General features: G+C 37.8%; 4 protein-coding genes across 5 annotated transcripts in view; 2 read left to right on the top strand and 2 right to left on the bottom strand.

The window, feature by feature from the left end:
• Positions 1-1,806: 1,806 nt before the first annotated feature.
• LOC110020759 (F-box protein At3g12350) lies at positions 1,807-4,184 on the bottom strand. Of its 2 annotated transcripts, none has more exons than XM_020718972.1 (3): positions 3,767-4,183; positions 3,109-3,703; positions 1,807-2,342 (listed from the first exon to the last, which is right to left on the bottom strand). In XM_020718972.1, the coding sequence occupies exons 1-3, from the start codon at positions 4,105-4,107 to the stop codon at positions 1,875-1,877; spliced, it is 1,404 nt and encodes a 467-aa protein (XP_020574631.1). In that variant the 5' UTR covers positions 4,108-4,183; the 3' UTR covers positions 1,807-1,874. The 2 variants fall into 2 exon arrangements, with proteins under 2 accessions (XP_020574631.1, XP_020574632.1); XM_020718973.1 differs by lacking the exon at positions 1,807-2,342 and adding an exon at positions 2,358-2,840 and having other exon boundaries at positions 3,767-4,184.
• Positions 4,185-7,999: 3,815 nt separating this feature from the next.
• LOC110020763 (histone H4) lies at positions 8,000-8,568 on the top strand. Its single transcript, XM_020718977.1, has one exon. The coding sequence runs from the start codon at positions 8,048-8,050 to the stop codon at positions 8,357-8,359; it is 312 nt and encodes a 103-aa protein (XP_020574636.1). The 5' UTR covers positions 8,000-8,047; the 3' UTR covers positions 8,360-8,568.
• A 1,651-nt stretch (positions 8,569-10,219) lies between these two features.
• LOC110020773 (cysteine-rich and transmembrane domain-containing protein A) lies at positions 10,220-12,374 on the bottom strand. Its single transcript, XM_020718989.1, has 3 exons — positions 12,206-12,374; positions 11,906-12,092; positions 10,220-10,529 (listed from the first exon to the last, which is right to left on the bottom strand). The coding sequence occupies exons 1-3, from the start codon at positions 12,252-12,254 to the stop codon at positions 10,484-10,486; spliced, it is 282 nt and encodes a 93-aa protein (XP_020574648.1). The 5' UTR covers positions 12,255-12,374; the 3' UTR covers positions 10,220-10,483.
• A 3,529-nt stretch (positions 12,375-15,903) lies between these two features.
• The window catches only part of LOC110020801, a 2,323-nt gene continuing 1,309 nt past the window's right edge, over positions 15,904-16,917 (top strand). The window contains exons 1-2 of the mRNA XM_020719045.1: positions 15,904-16,209; positions 16,288-16,412. Of these exons, the coding sequence (XP_020574704.1) occupies positions 15,960-16,209; positions 16,288-16,412 (375 nt within the window). The 5' untranslated portion in view covers positions 15,904-15,959. The remainder of the gene's footprint in view (positions 16,210-16,287; positions 16,413-16,917) is intronic.

The following is a 16,917-nucleotide window of genomic DNA, read 5'->3' as shown; positions in this document are numbered from 1 at the left end:
AGCCCTACCTCTATCCTTTTTTTAAGATAAGTCGAATCTAAAACATACTCTCCTAATTGTATTATCAGATGTTCGAAGTGACTACATCATCTAAAACGACTTTCTCTAATTTTCTCTCTCATTGAAGTTACACCAACCTTTTTAGAAGTGTAATAGAGATTTTCATTGCCTCCGAGACACCAAGGGGTGGTGTTACAAGTGTAAATATCAAAATTTGAGAGTTAGAAATGTAAATATATAGGAATTGTGTGGTATGCATGTAAATTTCCAATATTTCCCAAAACTAAGATTCATATAGCAAAATATTTTGATTACAAAACTTCTGAGCGAAATTTAATGATGATGATGATGCAGCAAAATAATAAAAAGGAATTCAACAACAAATCCAACCTTGAAACAACGCTTTAAGACTTCCAGCAGTAACAGCATTTGCAATCATGAAAGCATGGAAGAATTAAACATGTGTGACTCGAGAATTAACATTGAGCGCATCTGTGCTGCTATTGATATGAAATAGAAAAGGAAGATTTACATACATACCCCTCAATCCTTATGTATTTACATATGTAGCACATAAACTTCAATTCGCTTTATAAAAGTTAAAATAGTTGCACTCTTTAGGAGATGAGATATGGATGGAATCAACATAAAAAGTAAAGTTTTGGTGTTAGATTGTAAATATAAAGAAATTGAGCGTTATATATGTAAATGCCCCAATAGAGAAATGCTTCAACAAGTTCAGTGTTGAAACCTTACAGCTTTCAGTGTCCTATTTAGCCACGCTAAAGACAATGTTAAGCTTAAATCTATCTAAACATAAATTTGAAACTTCAAATGTTACTAATTTGATATCCTATTTAAATCTCAACACTTACAGAGAAACCGCCCAATTCCTATGTATTTACATATATATAGCACCTAAATTTTGCATTTTTAACGTTTACACAACCCAGATCATTCATATCACATAAAAAATACCACTATTTTTTAACTTCTAAAAAGTGAAATACGCCCTTTTATGCATAGGTAAGATGAGGTGTTAGACATAAGTACATAAGAATTGAGTGGTGTGTGTCAATCTTCCAACAATATATCAAAATTTAGCAAAAATAAACAGTTACAAAACCAAACAACAAACAATTTTTGGGTTTTAACCCTCCCAAGTTTTATCATATCTAAGACTGTAGGTTTACTAAGTCCTAATTCAGCTAAACAGCCCCTATATATACACAGGAAGCCAATTATTCACAAGTAAAATATCCGGGCAAGCGAAAAGAATCGCATCAGAACATGTTCCGGCAGCGAAATTAGTGAATAAAATAACTATAATGATAAAATCCACAACTATGAACAATCATCAATTTCAATGACCAACATGATAAAATTGCAAAACTGTGAAGGTTCTACCAAAGATGAAAAAGGGAGTAATACCACTAACAGAACAATAGGAACTTTTTTTTTTTGAAATTTTCTTGTGAGGAAGATATTGAATTAAAAAAGCCCATTTTGAAAAAGTTCAATGGCCTTAAAAGGCAAAAATTAATGTCAACAAAAGCTGAAGCAATTTGAAGCATATCTAACAATACTGATTAGGCTTGCATTATAGAAATTTGATCAGACATAACTAAACTGAATAATAGAATTAGCTTGATGGATGCATGGAGCTACTGACCATCTTCTCCCAAACTAAATTTCAGAATTTTGGCATAAAAGAAAGATCCCATGCTTGCAAAATGAAAACAGAAATTGATACTAATTTTGCAACAAAAACACAAAAATTGTAAAAATAGGATTTTTATTGACCATCATCCCTCTTATTTCAAATTGCATGAAACAATGACCAAGCACATCTAGAATTAGTTCTAGACATGAAACTATGAAGCAGAATTTTGATTAAAAGACTCAACCTCAGCAAGAATTAAACCATCTAGAGCAACTTGCTTCAAGTCAATAATAAAATCATTTCTTAAGAACCCAAACCCAAAAGTTCCATCTTCATATTCCCATATCCTACCCTCAACGTTTCTGGGATCGCCAGAAGAACCAGCCAGGTGAGGAAGAACCAAGTCATAACTACAGTTAATGCACATGATGCGGGAGACAATCTCCCTATCCATGTTGCAAAGAACTGAGCCAACAGACCTAACATGTTCCCTCATGCTATATAGAAAAAGCTCATCTTTGGAGAACGGTGGCTCCATAAATGTGGTGTTAGAAGTCCAGAATACTGGAAAATAACCAGAGACTTTCTCCACAGAATCACCAACCCTCCAGCAGGCTAATCCCCCCACATCATCATATGTTACTAGATAAAACTCCAAGCTCATGTCTTCAGATATCCCCTGTAAGATGAAATGGTGGCTGAGAAATCTTCTATAGTTGTTCTCTAGCAAAGAATGAGATTTAAGTTATTAGGATTTAGTAAATCCCGTAAATCCAGATTTATTGAATCCTTAATGCGTTGAATTCAGAAAATTGTCTGACAACTGATTTACTAAATCCTATAAAAGTAAAACTACGATTTAAATCCAAAAGTCCATTTGGAGGGAGGGAGAGATAGCATTATCACATGTCTTGCCACAACTAATGCTTTGCCACAACTGTCACCACTCTGTGCCATAAATCCAAACCCCACGAAGTTGAATCCACTTATTCATCGGATTTAGTGTATCCGGGATTTATAGCTAAAGCCGGATTTACCGCATCCAAGAATTTATTTTGTCCAAAATGACAGTCTTCCAGGATTCCGCTCTTAAATCCGTTGCCAGACAGCCCCATAGAGTTAAATTTCTCCTTTTTTTAGAAGATGGAAGAGAAGGTGATTTCTGCAACTTGCGCAGCTGGAGAGAAAATATATTACATCAGGAGTCCGAATGGAGAACAACATCAGAATACCAATGAAATTGCGCCACAATACACCATGGACCCACTAAATAAAAAATTTATTTATTTTAATCTATGCACTGTCTCCTCAAGACCAGCTGCCCAATTTCATTAGAGTCCTCGTGCATCAAGACTCTTGATGTAATATTTTTCAGCTTGTGGGCGATTAGGGCAGACAAAGTATTTTAATACGGAGAATGAGAGAGAATAGAAATGAACAATCACCTTCCATAGTCCCTGCAGAGGTCGTGAAGGAGTCGGAAAATAGTTTGAAATTTTGACAAAATGCTCAGCCTCCCATCTCCTTCTTCCCAGCCTTTCCTTCTCCTTCTTCTTCCTTAGTCTTCTCGTAGATTTCTCCGCACCAGGGCTTGTTCTATTGGCGAAATACTGGTAGATTTCCGACATCAGACGATCCGGAGGCGAGCCAGTCTCCAATCCGAGCCAATCTTCCGAATCGTCCAGAAGCTTATCCACGCTCGAACTCCGGCTCTCCTCGACCAATAAATGGTTGCATCCCATGAAGCTGATCGTCACTGGGATGACGTCGGAGTCTGATAGTCTGCTATCGGGATTGAGGTAGCTTGAGGTCTCACCGGCGGCCGAGAAACCGAGCCAGAGGAAAGGGGTTTTGCAGACGGCATAGGAGGCGGCAACAGGAGAGCGCGAGATGCGGAACCCGATGATGCAGCTAGAACTCCACTCGAAGAAAACAAGAGTTGGGGTTTCGGAGATACCGCTGCCGATGCGGCGCCAGAAGCCGATTAGGTTTTCCCAGCGATCCAGCGTTTTGTAGAGGCGGGGGGACGGAATGGCAGACCAGCGCCGGAGCTGGGTGTTGGATCCCCATCGGCGGGCGCAGAGGGCGGTCGGAATGGCAGACCAGCGCCGGAGCTGGGTGTTGGATCCCCATCGGCGGTCGCAGAGGGCGATCCAGAGGTCGGTGGAAGGGGAAGAGGGGCTGCAAAGGGTAGCGAAGCGGCGGCAGGTGCAGGCAAAGGCGGAGATATCGGTTGGCTGGAGGAAGGAGAGGATGTTGAGCTGAACGTCGTTAGGGAAGTCGGAAAAGGACATCGGGGTTTGCAGATCCGGCGCCATGGTTGTGCGGGTAGAGCTACTGCTAGCAAGTACAGGAATCAGAGCGCGAAAGGGACGATACGCATACGCTGCAAGATTCAATCGGTTAATTGGGGAGCAAGAAACCGGTGGAGTCAAAATTACCATAATGGGCGACAATCAAATTCTAAATTACATATTTACCACGTTTATTTAAAATATTTACATATGTACCACTTTTTGTACCAATTACCTATCAAATAAACTTTAGATCTTTAGGTATATATGTAATTTTATAAAAGATGTATTCTTAGAGCTAAAAATTGAGAAAGGAAGAAATGTATTGTATAAGTGGCAAGTAATGAATAATAATCTCTTTCTTTTATATATAAAATAACCACTATTTATAGGGAATATGGTATAAAACATCAGGTTACATAATTATTATTGTTTTAATGTGGGTGTTACTGAATATTTTAAGTATTTTACATGTATGAGCCTATGACTCAGCTGCCTACTAACTCGGTTGACTGAGCTCCATAAGCTTTGGTTTGCTGAGGCAAACTTGTTTGCTATCTTTAGTCGAGGTTGTTCGTCGATTGACTTCGGGTCGACATTACTAACTCAATTAGCTAAACTTAATCGAATGACTCATCTAGTTTTACCTTTGATTCCTGATGAGGAGCTCGTTAGCTGGGTGATGTTAGGCTATCTGATGTATGGTGAATCTTTGTAATCTGATAGAGAGCTCACTCTCTGATAAGGAGAGTCGGAGGGAAGATTTGGACTTCTTATAATGTGGTAACCTCTCGATCCCTAATACAAAGCTTTTAGGGCATTCGTGAGATGACAAATGGTACTGAGGAGTTAAGTTTTTTCTTGATTTTGGTCTATTGTAAGGTTGATTGTCGACTTCGATAAATCTTCTTGAGGTGGTTGGCTTATATCTATTTGTCATGTCTTGGTTCGATGAGTTCATGATATGACCATTTGGACTTCTTTTTTATTTTGGTTGCCTTTCTAATGAATGGCTGCATACGATCGTTTTTTAGTCTTGTCTTTAGTTCAAATAAGTGGGCCTCATGATTTTCTGCCAATAGGCTCTTTTTATTTGTACTTTTTTATCTATTGAATTGTTGGATCTCTTCAAGATTTGTGTTAGCGCAATTTCAATGTATAAAATAGTAGTAGCTTATATTATGAAAAGTCAATATTATAAATATAAAAATGAAATTTGGGTGTTAGAACTTTAAAGGCCCATTTTTATTTTGTCTTTATTTTTACCTTTTTTTATATTTTAACATTGATGCGTGCTAGAAAATTCGCGGCGGTACAGTAATCAATTACGTCTTAGTGTTGCACGAGATTTCAACACACACAGATAAAAGAAGAGAAATAATCATCTAGGTTTACCTTCGATCTGTTGAGTTTTGGAGCCCGGTTCGACCGTTCCTGCCCCGCACCTTTCCCGTTTCGCTCGCTCCGGCCTCGCTTTTGCGACTTTTAGCGAACTGCTCCCGTCTCCCGATCGCGAATATCACAAATCCTGCTCTCGATCCTCCTCCCGTTTTGCGAATCGGCGTCGACGCTCCTCTGTCGAGAAGCGAAGCTTCGCTTTGCCCTGTTCAACTGTTCCAGTGCTAGGTTTCACGATAATAGACATCGTAGCGGCTCTCCTTTAGTTTCTAAGTCACGATTTTTTTGTTATTCTTCGAACTTGCTCGGAACAGAGGAAGAGAAGTGCAAGCGGTGGTTCCTTGCGCCAGAAGGGTGGTTCCTAGCGCCAGAAGGAAGAAGGAAGAAGAAAGAAGAAGAAGAATATCATTCTCCCTTGGCTTCTTCTTGGTGGCTTCTGACAGAAGAGAAATTGAGTTTATTTCTCTTATAAGTTTATCTTCTTCGATGTATCTCGGTTAGAGCTGTCAAAAAAGCTCGTTGTTCGCGAACAGCTCGTGTTTGGTTCGTTAAGTAGCTCGTGTTCGGCTCGTTCGTTAATTAAACGAGTCAAACACGAGTAAACGAGTCGAACACGAGCAACTCTTTGTTTGCTCGTGTTCGGCTCGTTTTAGCTCAAAAACAAACATTACATAACTATTTATATAACAATATATTACATATATTATTTATATAATAATCTATTATATATATTTATGTCTAAGTTTAAATCATAACACCTCATGTGACAATGTGGTTAGCGTATTCTTTTGTATATATGTGGTCCAGGTTCGAATCTCACACTTTACATCTATTTTTCTCAATTTAATTTTAACGAGCCAATTTCGAGTCGAACGCAAACACGAATATTTAAATCGAAACGAACACGAACACACTATTCACGAGCCGATTTCGAACACGAGCTATTTCAAACGAGCTGAACACGAGTCAAGCCTGAGCTCACTCAAGCTCGGCTCGTTTACAGCTCTAATCTCGGTGTAAAGTTTCTTCAGTGTATCTCGGTGTAAAGGCAGAAGAACAAACAGAGAAGAATAGAGAGCAACGAAGTGAGATATTCCTTTTGTAAGTCGAGACGATCAACTTATGTAAATTCTTCAAGTAATAAAATCCTCTACAACTCCGTGGACGTAGGCAATTTGTCGGACCACGTAAATCTGTGTGTTCCGTCGTGTTACTTTTTTCTGGTGTGAATTTTCTCATTCTATTTTTCGCTTCGTCAAAGATCGTTCTTCTATTTTTATATTTCTATATATATATCACAACAACTGGTATATATCACATCACGATCCCCACCGAGGAGCTCGTTGGCTGAGGATGTTAGGTTATCGAGCATATGGTGAATCTTGGTAATCTCATAAAAAACTCACTTTTCGATAAGGAAAGTTTGAGAAAAGATTTGGACTGCTTGTAACATGATAACCTCTCAATCTCTAATATGGAGCCTTTGGGGCATTCGTGAGATGATAAATGGTAATGAGGAGTAAACTTTTTTCTCGATTTTGGTCCGCTATAGTGGTTGGCTTGTATATCTATTTGTCATGTCTTAGTTCGATGAGTTTGTGCTCGGACCATTTGGACGTCTTTATCTTGGCTGCCCCTCGAATGGATGGCTGCATGCGGTCAATTTTGAGCCTTGGCTTTAGTTCAGACTGGTATGTTGATTAAATAAGCAAGTCATGATTTTCTACTAGTAAGCACTTCTTATTTGCACTCTTCTGACTTTTAAATCGTTGGATCTCCTCAAGATTTGTGTTGATGCATTCCAAATGTACACAATAATAGTAGTTTATAATATGAAAAATTAGACCGTATAAATAAAAAAAATAAAATTTTGGTGTTTGAATGCAAAAGTATTGTGTGGTATGTATGCAAATGCCCTTTTTTATTTTGTCTTTTTTTATCCTTTTTTTATATTTTAGCATAAATAAAATATATTTTATATTCTTTAACAAATTTGATTTTAAAAATAAAATCATATCTGATATTATTATGCATTTTTTTATTTTCTTAAAAAAAAATGTTTACTTTTATCATTTTCTTTTAGGGGATTTTATATATGAAGGTTTTTAAACTTTATAATTTACAGACCCTGAAACATTTTATTTACGGCGAAAAGTCTCCCCAATTAATGCACATGATGCTGGTAGAGCTAGGGTTAGCGAGTACATGAATGGGAGTGTGAAAGGGAAGATATGCTGCAAGATCAGGGTCTGTTTGGGGCAACTTATAAGTGCGGGCGAGATTCACGCGTTTCACCAGCTTATCCGAAATTGAATTTGAGTTTTTACATAAAAGTAGGCCGCGGGTCGACCCCTGCGACCGACGTTTCAGAATAAACAGTTTATCCTGAAACGCACAAGCTGCCTCAAACGAGTTAATAAGCCGGTGGTGTCAAAATGACCTTTATATCCCGCATCCAGAAACGCCAACGTGGCAACTATCCAACCTCTTTAAATCCTCCCGATCCCAAACTTTCGCTCTCAACCAATGAAACATAAGAATTCACAATCTAACGGTTCAAATCAAACACATTCCATTCCCTTGGATAAAAATCACATCCAACGGTCCACACATTACCTCGCCGATCTATAAACCACCTCTCTCACCAAGCCTCCTGCCACTCACCGAGAAAAGAAATCGAAGATCGAAGAAGATGTCGGGAAGAGGAAAAGGTGGTAAAGGTCTGGGAAAGGGAGGCGCGAAGCGCCATCGCAAGGTCCTCCGCGATAACATTCAGGGGATCACAAAACCGGCGATTCGCCGCCTCGCTCGCCGGGGAGGAGTGAAGCGCATAAGCGGATTGATCTACGAGGAGACCCGCGGCGTGCTTAAGATCTTTCTGGAGAACGTTATACGTGATGCTGTGACTTACACGGAGCACGCTCGTCGGAAGACTGTTACGGCGATGGATGTCGTCTATGCTCTGAAGCGCCAAGGCCGCACTCTCTATGGGTTTGGCGGTTAGGTTTTGTAGGGAAGGTGTGAGGTGTCTTACCCGCTTTTCTGTAAATTAGGGTTTTAATTTTGATGTGTTTGGTGGGGGATTGGGTTTGGGGGTGATTGAAAATCTTTGGATGGTGGATATTTTATGGTGTAGAACATTAATGGTTATCTATCGGAACTTTCTGTCCTGAAGTTGCTTATTACTCTAATTGATAGATTTCTTCGCTGTTATCTCTATAACACTTGTGTCTCGCATTGTGTAATTCATCAACTTGATGAGCTCATGTTTTGAACTAATGTGCTCTTAATTCAAAAGATTTTTTCAGCTGAAATCTTTGTGATTCGGAATTGTTCAAAAAACTTCAATCTATATCCGTAGATTCATGTATTGTTCCTGTAAAGTATTCTCCTTGGAGGATGTAACCAGTAAGCTATTGACCAATCTAATGTAAATAGGATTCACCTTACATAATTTAAACGTTATACCCGTTGCAGTAAGAAGTTAATCCTCTTGAAAGAGAACTATTTGATAGATGTAGTTGAAACCAAACACCTTATTGTGGAAAAATTGACTGTCCAATATCCACTGTTCATCACAATAAAGATGTATTTTGTAAAAAAATGCTGGATTGATGAATAGTGGATATTGGATATTTTATGCATTTCAGTATACGGGTGTCTCTGTTTTAGGCCGGGTTTGGTTGTCTTGAATTTATGTTAACAATTTATCTAATTCTTGCTCAAGGAGAAATGCTTGCAGAGCCATTATAAAATAAATCATTTAAATTCGTTTGAATATATAATAAAATTGAATTTATCTTGAAAGAGGCATGTGAGAGAGAAATTATTTCATACGGATCGAATATCGCATGCAGGCATTTAGATCGTAAATCACCTGATTTACGGTTCAGATGTATTTCGGTGGGCCTCACCTTAAAATTTAAAAAAAAAATGTAAATAATCTTGACCGTAGATTCCTGTAATCTATGATCAGGATCGGATGCATGTGATGTCCGTATGCAATAATTTTTTCATGTGAAGGGGTGTGAGGGAGGAGTAATTATTGCATACAGACATGGACTTAAATTGTGAGTCTGTGTTGTTTGATCAAAATCATTGAAATATATCTTTTATTTTTTTAAATATTAGAGTGGGCTTCACATAAATTTGCGTGCGATGTTTGTAAGCAATTATCAAATTTGAACAAGACGAGTTGAGTTGGTGATCAAGCCACTATTATGAACACTTTTGAAGTAAAATGTATAACGATTTATCGAAATTTAAACGTTGAATGTATGAGCCTTACAATTTTAAATATATTATGATTTATTATAATTTTTATGGTTATATTACAGATTTCAGCGTTAAATGTGTAGATGCGGAAGTTTAGGTGAGTCGATGATATTGGGTGCTCTCATCTGTCCGTGTATATTTTAAAATATGTAAAAGTTTAGGTGTATTCGAGTCGTACTCAGCGAGCAATTGCATGTTAACGGCATCCGGACGCCCAAATAAGAGGATTGACTTTTCATCGTAACGGCCAACGGGCTATTGTCGTAAAGACGTGATTGGACGATCAAATCGTCTTACTAGTCAAAGAATTTGACTTTTAGCTTGCAACTCGTTTCGATTTATACATTCAATTTCTTCTTTTGCTGCTTAGTTGAAGTTTCTGCATTGAAAAATCTGTCTTTGTCGGACGAATCTATATGGGAATGATTTGGCTGGGCACTTTAACCTTCCTAACAATTAACAATTATATATGATTATAGTTTATGAATGATTCAAAATACCAACACAAGCTACATTCATGGGTCTTAGTTGATCTTCTATGTAACAATTAAGAAATCGGTTGGTTAAAAAAAAGAAAAGAAAAGAGAGCGGTCATCAATCCATATTCAAACATTGAAAGCAATTGAACTTTTCACAGCACAAACAGGTCCATAAGTAGAAGAAACCCTTTATGTAACCGATCTGAGGAGGACTCAGATCTCCATAAGTCCCACACTATAATTATAAAGGAAGAAAATGGAAATTACAGAGCAGAAAGACCAACTAACAGCTAGAAACTGGAAGGCCATAGTAGAGATAGAGAATTCGCAAAGAACCTCCATAGCCGTCGTCAGTCAGTCCTCATCCATTTCTTCTAAAAGCATGCGTCCAGTAGGCAACAGCAGCAAAGCGCAGCCAAACTGTCACAGTTAAATGCACAAGGTCAGCCAACTTTTCTCAGAAAATAATAATGATTAAAATTAGCCAATATTTATCTCGAGGACATCTACTCGTAAAGAAGAGTATTTGAAAATCATCTGGCTCATTTCTCGGATTAAGTGCAGTTGTACGAGCTAAAACAATAAGGTCAAAGCTGGCCTAATCACAAAATATGATCGAATGACCCCAATTTTAGGAGAAATATTTGCGTACATAAGATGTACGCAGCGCTGGTACATCAGAGGTTATTTTGGGGGTTCAGGGGAGTTATATCCGGGTTATACCGGAGGTTACAAGGGGGTATAACCCAGATATAACCCCATTGTACCCAGATATAACAGATATAACCCCATTGTACCCCTGAATAACCCCTGATGTACGCAGAGCTGCGTACATCTTATGTACGCAAATATTTTCCCAATTTTAGCCTTTCGGTCAGAAATTAAGACAAAAAACAACAGAGCCAACGGACATTAAGAAGCTGCTCGGAAAAAATCTAGCCGATGCAACTAGACTAACTTCACTAACAAAACCAATCATGCCAACCCGAGTAGATATCCCCGACCAACCCAAGCCTAGCCGGGCAAATGGGCACTGTCGAGCGGAAGTTATATAAAGCTCAGCCAAACGAGCCAGAGAGCAACAAAACAATATATTTGTAACAACCTCCATTAAAATATAGATAAAATGTAACATCACATATTCATATTGTACCTGACTCTATAAATAGATGGATCATTTCATCTTAAAAAAAAAAGGTAGATTAGATTTACCTGATTTTAATAAAGATGATGCAGAAAGATAAAGACAATGATATAATTTAATGTTTATTAGTGTTCACTCTTATCTCTTGGGTGGATTCAACGATAAAACAAAATTCAACATATAAATATAACAATTTTAATCTCATACTCTAAAAATTATTTCGATTCATATTTAGTTTTGAGTTGATGTTTGTGAGAATGAAATTATCATGATAAATTTTAATTTTTTTTTAATTTTTATAAATCGAAATTGTTTTGTAAATAGATCCAATCAAAGCATAACAAAGAAATTAAGATTAATATAATTTAATTCTATGACAGAATTATCACATAACATTAAGAAAACAATATGGAATCAATTCATATAAATATAAATTTATTAGAAACGGATAGAAACTTGATCCCGAAGCAATCGTGTCGGGTGAAGCGCATGATAGCGCTGCTAGATCAGATCGCTTTACCTTAGCACGGTTGGAATGTAAACGATCCAACCATTAATTGAAGAAATCGCAACGGTAAGAAATTTATAATTCTCTAATTGAGTTTTTGTACGCCTAATAAAAGAGAACGATAGAGAGAGATCTTGATCTCACCATCCCTCCATGAAACTCGGTCCACTGCTCTGCTGAGGCTGCGGTTGCTGCGCGTACTGAGGCGGCGGATAGCCTCCCTGCGGCGGATAGCCCCCCGGCGGCGGATATCCTCCTGCCGGATATCCCTGAGCCGGATAACCAGGTGGCGGATAGGCGTCCTTCTCGTTCCCGTAGCCGTACGGATAACCTAATGACACAAAAAAAAGAAGAAAAAACTCTTAACATCCCGCCCTCAAGAACGACATACAAACCCTAAAATCAAACGAATCAAAGATCGCAAAATCGAAATCCATTCATTACCTTGCGGCGGAGGAGCTCCGACGGGCGGCTGTTGCTGATTGTAACTCATCTCGACCTCCCCGGAGGATAACGAAAACTAAAACAAGAAGCGATCGGCGACGGAGAAATCTGAGAGCAGAGATCGAGAGGGGAAAACTGTTCCGATTCTTGTGATTTCGAGCGACAGTCTTCCTTTATAGCAGCGAGAAGCAAATTTCCAGAAATAAATAAAGAAATAAATTAAATAATAATTAAGAATATGGGAAGGTTCGGCCCGGCCCGGCACGGCCCGCGGGAAAACCGTGTGGGGGCTGCGACCGAGGCGTGCTGTTACGGGGCCATTACTGCGCATGCGGGCTTCCGCGTGGCAGTTGGGCTATTTTGTTATGGGGGAGCTGTCGGGTTAGGATATTTATGAAAGCCAAAAGGTTTGTCTTGTAATATATTTATGTATTATATCATATCATAATACAATTATTTCTTTGCATAAATCTGTCTCTAAGTGCATATCATATGTTACCTAACGTACTAATTAAATTGGTATACAAGATAATAGTATTTTAAAATAATTTTAATTAAATTATGGAAAATTGGTATGGATAAATGATGCCTTAAAGTGATTGTTTAGTATCTTAGAATTTAATAAATATTAAACATTAAAAATTTTTACGTAGAAAATTTAAAGACGAGAAAAATTTATGAGTCTGGCTTAGTTGAAAAAATTCACTATATAATGATGATTATATATGTTCACTTTTTTACGGAGTTAATGAATATAAAATTATAAAGTTGAACAACAAATGGGTCGCGAAGACCAGAATTGATTGTTATTACATTATTTTATCGTGAATATTGTTGACGGTGATTATAGTGTTGGTTTGTGATAGATTTCATTGTTGAAAGTCATAGTACTAGTTGGCCATATGGGCCATCAACTCACTTCAGGAATGTTGATTGGCCACGGAGATTGTAGTACGTAGTTGCAATAATGTCTGTAGATTGCAGATGTTAGAGTTTGGAGTCGTGCAAGCTATAAGTCTTGAGTCGTAATTGCTTATATAGACCGTGGCAGGAAGCTATAATGATATATATAGGTCGCAGATGTTAAAGTTAAGAGATGTAAAAATTATGATAATGTTCATAAATTATATATGTTGAAGTTAGAGGCTGCACAAGTTTGAAGTGCCAAGAAAATCACTCTTATGACATTTGAAGGTTGCGTTATGTATTTCGGCCAAACCTTAAAACCGGTCTTCTCCACGCCTAGCCAAACTGACATAATAGGATCACACTATCAAATCAATAAATCTCCTTCACATCGAGTATAGATGGAGAAACTCATACTGCTCATGAAAAATTAAAATATTTTTTAAATTTCGCCAACGCTTTAAAAAAATATTATATCAAATAAGGATTTAAAGAAAAATGTCAATACAATCTTATGACCGGTCGATTGTGGCACAAACGTCTTGTTGTTGTTAAAAAAACTTGAGTTTGTTTCACAAACTTACAAATACGTCGATTCTCTTTTCAATGTTTTTCACACTTGATGAAGAGCGAGACTTGTGAAAATTGGCTCTAAAATTTTCATCCCTTTTTTGTTACAAAATTTCACTTATGTATAAGTGTAGAAAAAATTTGTTGGCATCATCTTTCGGAGAAATTATTGCGTACGGACAAATCTACGTAGTTCTAATGAGTCGGTCGGTGTGAAAAATGACGAAAATTAACCAAAAAATGGAAAGTGAAAAATTGCAGGCAGAAAAACACCAGAGCGACACAGATTTACGTAGTTCGACAAATTTGCCTTCATCCACGTAGCTGCAGAGGATTTTATTTCTTCAAAGAATTACACCGTCGAGCGCGCCGACATTTAAAAAAAAATTCTATTTTCTTCTCTCCCTCTCTCTCTCTCTCTCTCTCTCTCTCTCTTCCTTTCTTTCTCTCTTAAGAATCTATTTATAAAAACCAGGAGAACGGTAGGTGTGAGGTAGGTGAGTGAGATCTAGGATGTGGTAGGCGAGCGGTAAGTGGGATGACACATGAGCTGTAGGTGAGATTCTTAATTAAAATACTAATTAAATTACCGTGGACCGGCTCTCCACATTACCCAACATCGGTCAACTTGGGCATTGTTTGGGAAGAACTCAACTGCACAACAATGAGCTAATCGATAATGAGTCAGTAGATCAACAATCAAATAAGGATGCAATTATCATTTCATCAAATCAATTAGACCCCTTTATAAATAGAGCAACGTTAAAGGAAACACAGACAAAAATTCCTAATTATTTATAATTTTCTCCCGTCACCACACGTCCAGAAAGACAACCACCGGGTGCCATTTCGGCACACACCTCATTGATTGGTGACATGACGTTCAGGAATTGGCCGTCCGGACATTCAGACGTCTGAACGAAGTATGCTATAATCCTTGAGAAATTAAAATACGGCACGTGGCAGTTAGATCCCTACAAAAACCAAACTTATGTTATGGAGCTTCATTTTGTCAAAAGTAGAAATTAAAAGTTAATTCTCCATTTTTAGGTAGGCTGACTCATCCTTAATTTTATCTTTATCTTCATTTATTTTCTTTCCCATTATTTAATAATCAAGTGGTTTAGAGAGAGCCACTAATTGATCCGTCAACGAGTCAGCGCACACATCTTAGGTCTTATTTATATATATTATAAAATATTTTTTTTTCCATATTTTATTATTATAAATTTATAATCTTTTAAGTCTTGCTAATATGGTTTAGAAGTGGTATACTCTCTTTGCCTCTTTTTAAAGATCACATCAATGTTGAACCCTCTGACTTGGTTGCTGGTCGGCATTTGATGAACTTTAGGTTGGCAAAGCTGATACGATCGACTTGGGTTTGTCAATTTGTTGTTCTAGTATGACTGTCAATCGTTAATTCTTGTATGAGGAGATCATATCGATCAAATGAGACTAGGCTATGGGGGGAGAATGAATCGTTATAAGCTAATAGATAGCTCATTATTTGAGAAAGAGGTTTAACAGGATGGTCGCAGGCTATGTTATTGTCGATGAAAAATCTTCGAGGCGTCCATGACATTGCTAGTGATACTGAACTATTTTCTTTGAGTGGGTGTCTACACTTGATCACCTCCAGTGCCGGTTCAAAGAGTTGCATTTGGCCAAGTAAGTGGTGTCCTTGGTCTATAGCCCTTTGTGTTTTCTAGATCTTTGGATCTTCTCAACATTCATGTCGGTGCATCATAATGTATACTGAGTCAATGTATCTCTATAAAAGAAATGAATAAATATAAACTCACCTAATGTAAGCAATAAAATTTATTAAAATTAGTATTTTTAAATTTCAAAATTTATCCTTTTTCAGTAATATAAATAATATTTCTATTTAAAAATATTTTTAACCAAAAAAAAAAAAAACTTATTCAGACATACCAAGAGTAAAATTTCAATAAACAAAAGTAATAATTTAATTAAATAAATTGTAATTTATTTTAAATTAAAGGTTTAATATCAACACCATAGTTTTACTAAGTAATATAAAAGATAGTTTATTTTAACAAAAAAAATTGCTAACCACATAAAACATTAAATAACTTTTATTACATTTAAGCTAAATTTTAATCAAGTGGGCCAAGCTTTCCACCTAGTTCTTAGTCAGCCCACCACCCACATTTCAGCCCACTAAATACCCCCATCTAACTCCTCCCAGCAATTTCCCTATTTATACTTCACACCCCACAAAATAAATTATTATATTAAGACCCGACCAGCTATGGGAAACTGCCAGGCGGCGGAGACGGCGGCGCCTTCCGCCGAGATCGAGCATCCCGACGGTAAGAAAGAGAAGATCTATCGTTCGATCATCGCCGGCGACATCATGTCTGCCTGTCCCGGTTACTACGTCGCCGTCGTCACCTTTTCCGGCGGCAGCGGAGGAGAAACACCGGCGAAGCACCTGAGCCTTCTCCGACCGAACGATAACCTCAATATCGGTTACGCCTACCGCCTCGTCAGCTTCGAAGGTTAATTTTTTTTCTTCAAAGTTTTTTTCCTATTTTTCATTTTAATGGCGGCCGGATTGAACCGGTGGCGTTTTGCAGAGGTGTTGAGGGAGTTTGGGTTGAGGAAGAGGGTGAGGTTGAGCCGGCTTGTTGAGAGACGGAAGGAGGGGGATGAAGGGAAGATGGGGGATGGCGCTGCCGGAGAAGTGGAGTATAGCTCGCCGGTATTTTCTAACATTCTAAGTTACTTTTCCTAATGTTTTTTAAATAACGCAATACATTCAATAACAGTACTTCAATAATTTGTTCATTTGTTGGCCAACTCTCAATTTATCCATATATATATATATATATATTAAAGGTGAAATCGATATTTGGTCTAGTAGGCACTCAATATCGATTCCCTCGTATGAGTTGAAAACTCAGTGTGTTTGATTCTGATTCGAAGAGCCCGCGCCACGAGATTCGAACCCCCGACACGAGGGAATTATGTCAGAGGCTGCACCAATGATGCAGATCTTTCACACGTGTCAAGATGTATGTATGTATGTATATGTGCGCTTGCACACATGTGTGCGCCGTTCCTGACATGTTGGTTAGCATCCATGATATAAGTGCTCTCAGGTTGGTGGTTCGAATCCTCTCAAGCACAATTGGTCTTAAGGAGGTGCTACTCAAATTGTTAGAAGATGCTAGTATAAGAATCACTAACAATTATATATATATATA

The sequence above is a fragment of the Phalaenopsis equestris genome, unplaced genomic scaffold (assembly GCF_001263595.1).
Source record: "Phalaenopsis equestris unplaced genomic scaffold, ASM126359v1 Scaffold000107, whole genome shotgun sequence".
NCBI classification, from domain to species: Eukaryota; Viridiplantae; Streptophyta; class Magnoliopsida; order Asparagales; family Orchidaceae; genus Phalaenopsis; species Phalaenopsis equestris.
Note: the sequence above shows the minus strand (reverse complement) of the source record. Positions and strands in the feature narration are given on the sequence as shown.